This window comes from Cryptomeria japonica, unplaced genomic scaffold, assembly GCF_030272615.1.
Source record: "Cryptomeria japonica unplaced genomic scaffold, Sugi_1.0 HiC_scaffold_773, whole genome shotgun sequence".
Classification (NCBI taxonomy): domain Eukaryota; kingdom Viridiplantae; phylum Streptophyta; class Pinopsida; order Cupressales; family Cupressaceae; genus Cryptomeria; species Cryptomeria japonica.
The window spans coordinates 8,317-12,222 of NW_026729535.1; the positions used below are offsets into that span (position 1 = coordinate 8,317).

The 3,906-nt window shown below is 36.5% G+C and overlaps 1 protein-coding gene across 2 annotated transcripts; it reads left to right on the forward strand.

Annotated features, from left to right (window-relative positions):
- The first annotated feature begins 1,707 nt into the window (after positions 1-1,707).
- Positions 1,708-3,570, forward strand: LOC131872775 (probable inactive purple acid phosphatase 2). 2 transcript variants are annotated; one of them, XM_059216149.1, is made up of 2 exons: positions 1,708-2,994; positions 3,171-3,570. In XM_059216149.1, the coding sequence occupies exon 1, from the start codon at positions 1,723-1,725 to the stop codon at positions 2,962-2,964; it is 1,242 nt and encodes a 413-aa protein (XP_059072132.1). In that variant the 5' UTR covers positions 1,708-1,722; the 3' UTR covers positions 2,965-2,994; positions 3,171-3,570. The 2 variants fall into 2 exon arrangements, with proteins under 2 accessions (XP_059072132.1, XP_059072133.1); XM_059216150.1 differs by having other exon boundaries at positions 3,222-3,570.
- The last annotated feature ends 336 nt before the right edge of the window (positions 3,571-3,906 follow it).

Sequence of the window (3,906 nt, forward strand, 5' to 3'; positions counted from 1 at the left end):
CACCGTCTCATCTGGTATAGGTTTACCCTCTTTTCCAGGGCATTTTTTGATGCCTCTTCCTAGTATTCCACACAAATGGCCTACCACCCAAAAATATGAACTATTACATTCAACACCACATCCTTGGTATCTTGAATGAAATCCCCCACCTCCTGGAAGCAGTCTTAGAATGTCAACATACTTCCACAGAGGAGAATTTGGATTATTTCTTTGTTTTGAGATTTATTGTTCATTTGTGGCAATGGAGGAAGAGGTAGATGCCATTCTAGTTCCTATGGCAAGAAATAATATTAACAAATTCACAACAAAAACAAAATAATGAAAAACAATTAATGTTTCATGTTTGACAATTTGTGAAACAAAAATAGTTGAAAAAAAGGTTAAAAAACCTACCTCTTTTAGCCAATGGGAGCTTGCAAATGTGTGGAAATGATGCTGCAACGCTTGTTGAAGCTTAAAAAATCAGTCTTCAACTCCTCTTTGATTTTGGAAGCAAAACTTTGTTCACCGTTTCTTCAACCTGCTAGCAAAAAACTTTTGTTTGCAACACAAATGAGGAGAAATGAGCAAAGTTTATGTTTTAAAACTCACTTTTAGGGTTTTATTTTCATTTTTTTAAGTGGCAAATTTTTTTTTTTTTTTAAAAATTGCAAATAAAATGGCGTTTTTCAGCCACCGGCCGCTCGGGTTCGAATTGGGTCTGCCTTGGTCCGCCTAGGTTCGACTTGGGTCCGCCTTGGTTCGCCTGGGTTTGATCTGGGTCCATCCTCACACGAACCATGCCTATGGAATAAGGACCCTGTCTGGACCAGAGGGCCAGGAGGGCAAACCCGGTAACTTAGATAAAAATTATTGTAAAAGACAATTTAATATTTTATTTGGTACAGACTGCTTTTTGAGTGGACTCACATGAGTCTTTCACTTGGACTCGCGCCATTCACTAAACACGCCCAGCCACGATTTTAAGTGTTTTTTTTTAACTTTTTTCACTCATTTGGCATTGTTGCTTGCTGAAAACAGGTTTGTAGAGTTTGAAGGAGGAGAGGAAACAAGATTAAAACAACCTCATTCTCTTCATCAGAATATATAGATGAAATATAACATTTAAGTATAAGTCCTTATACTTTAAGTTATATTTCATGTATATATTGGCAGGATGTTGAGAGTGGTTTCAGAACTCTAGGAGTTATAATGCAAATTCTAGGTTTTAGAAGATCTTTTAAATTTTCAGACTTAGTCAAATTTTAGTAATCAATAGGCTCCTATTAGCATTCTCTCCCTTTCTCATTGCTGCCAATGCCATAACCCATCCTCTGGCAACCATAGGGTGAAGATTAAGGAATGGATTGATCATCTTTAACTTTAGCTCTAGATTAACATAGCAATCCCGTAATTGCTTCTTTACGTGCATTTGACCAAATGCAGGAGTTATATTTATCAGGGAGAATTCGATGTATTGAAGTAACAGCAATGAAGGTAAGGACATAAGGACTATAGAAATATTGAAGAAATTAAGTGCTCCAAATAGGCTATAGAATTAAATATCACAGAATCATATTAAGCACAAACTGATTTAAAGATCAGTATGTCAAGCCATGATCCGTATGAAATCAAATATAATTTTTCTGTTTTTACCAAACATAAGTTTTGTTACCTGTATTTTCTGTTTGCAAGATTTTTAATTTTGAGCTACTGGTAGTACATATGTTCTCTTATCTACAAATGTTTCATCAATTCATAATTTTTCAGGTTGGAAGCAATGAGGGAGGCTGGAGTTCAATTCGGAGCTTTGTATCTCCAGACAAAGAATTGGATGAGACTATTGCATTTGTTTTTGGAGATATGGGAACATCTCTTCCATATAAAACATTTCGTTGGACCCAGGCAGAAAGTGAGCTAACCATAAAATGGCTACTGCGAGACCTTGAAGAACTTAGGGATAAGCCTGCATTTTTATCTCACATTGGCGATTTGAGTTATGCCAGAGGCTATGCATGGTCATGGGATTCCTTTTTCTCTCAGATTGAACCTCTCGCATCCAAATTCCCCTATCATGTATGTATAGGAAATCATGAGTATGACTGGCCACAACAACCGTGGAAACCTTCATGGGCAAGTTCAGTTTATGGGACTGATGGAGGTGGTGAATGTGGGGTGCCTTATAGCCTGAAGTTTCATATGCCTGGCAATTCTTCATTTCCAACAGGAAATTCTTCTCCAGCAACTCGAAATCTCTACTATTCTTTTGATGTGGGAGTTGTTCACTTTGTGTACATCTCAACTGAAACAAATTTTCTCCAAGGAAGTGATCAATATGCTTTCATTGAGCATGACTTAAGACAAGTTGATCGCATTAAAACTCCATTTGTAGTTGTTCAAGGTCACCGTCCCATGTATACCACAAGCAGCAGGATAGGAGATGCTCCTATTAGGGAAAAAATGCAGGAGCACTTAGAACCTCTTTTTGTGGAGTTTGGTGTCAATCTTGTTTTATGGGGTCATGTTCATAGCTATGAGAGGTTTTGCCCACTAAAAAACTCCTCATGTGGAAATATGGATATTGGAGCTAACCTTCCAATACATGTTGTGGTTGGAATGGGTGGAAATGAAGTGCAACCGCAATGGCAGCCTAGGCCTGATCATCCAGCAGATCCTATTTATCCACAGCCTATTGGGTCCATATATCGCAGCGAGGAGTTTGGTTATACACGTATGCATGCTACAAGAAGCAAACTGTCAGTTTCCTATGTAGGTAATCATGATGGACAAGTCCACGATATCTTAGAAATACGCCTGAAAGGCATTGAGATAGTCTCTTCTAGCTGGATTTGGTTTCTAAAAGCAGTTTCCTTATTCCTGGTTGGAACTTTACTTGGTTTTTTTGGTAGTATATTGTACTACTACACAACAGGAAAAAAATCTCGCAACGTTCAGTGGGCAACACTGAGTAACTCTGACTTATAGCTACCATAATGCAAGGAGGCACACCAATATGTAAGTTTATTCTGTAAATAACTGCTAGACTTTCCATTACAGATTATTTAAAAAAAATAATTATTTAGCCGCTCTTACGAGGAAGTAGGTGCACTATAGTTGGCTCTGCTGTAATGCATTTACATACATGCTGAATTCTACCATTGTATATGATGCTTTTTATTCTTTAATGGCAGAGGTTCTGCAGTCTTCTTTTTAACAAATGACAACAATTGTCTTGAACTTAGCTAATTAGTACTGAAGCATTCGAATCAACTGGTGCTATACTGCCATCCAAGCGTCAAGCTTTCTACATTTCAGACTTTCTCCAAGTCTGTGTTTTGTTCTTCGGCTTATTATCAGTAAATTGTTTTGTTGTTTCTGCAAATGAAACTCAACTTCTCTGTTCAAGATATACAAGAGTGGCAAAATATTATCGTAGTAACAACAGTTCTGTTGAAAAACGAGCACATTCTATACTATTTGTAGGAAGAAGATGGTAACAATTACACTATAACTCTTGCTTTTGATTTGGGTATTTACAGATCATGTTTGTTTGTTTGTTTGTTTTAATTGGAATAGATCATATTTGTTATATTTCTTTTTTGTATACTGTTCTGGGAAAAGCAATCAGGCAACTAGAAGGGATCAGTTTAACTTGAAATTTATGAACAATAATGAATGGGTGTACATTCGTTCAGAAGCCGTTTCACTGAACTTATGTAGAATCTATCTTAATTGAGTCTTTGGACCACGTCAAATTGTTATTTTGTATATAACTCTTATTGAGATGACAACGATGTAATTTTAGATAGAGGAAGAGTGAGGTATTAACTTAAAGAACCAAATGTAATTATAGAACCTTTATTTGGTTTAATTCAAATTCTTATAAATCTTTTGGGATGTTACACATGATACTTTATGATGATTTCG

Coding starts and splice junctions, on each gene's coding strand:
- LOC131872775 (XM_059216149.1), top strand. CDS start 1,723: ATGTTTCATCAATTCATAATTTTTCAGGTTGGAAGCAATGAGGGAGGC.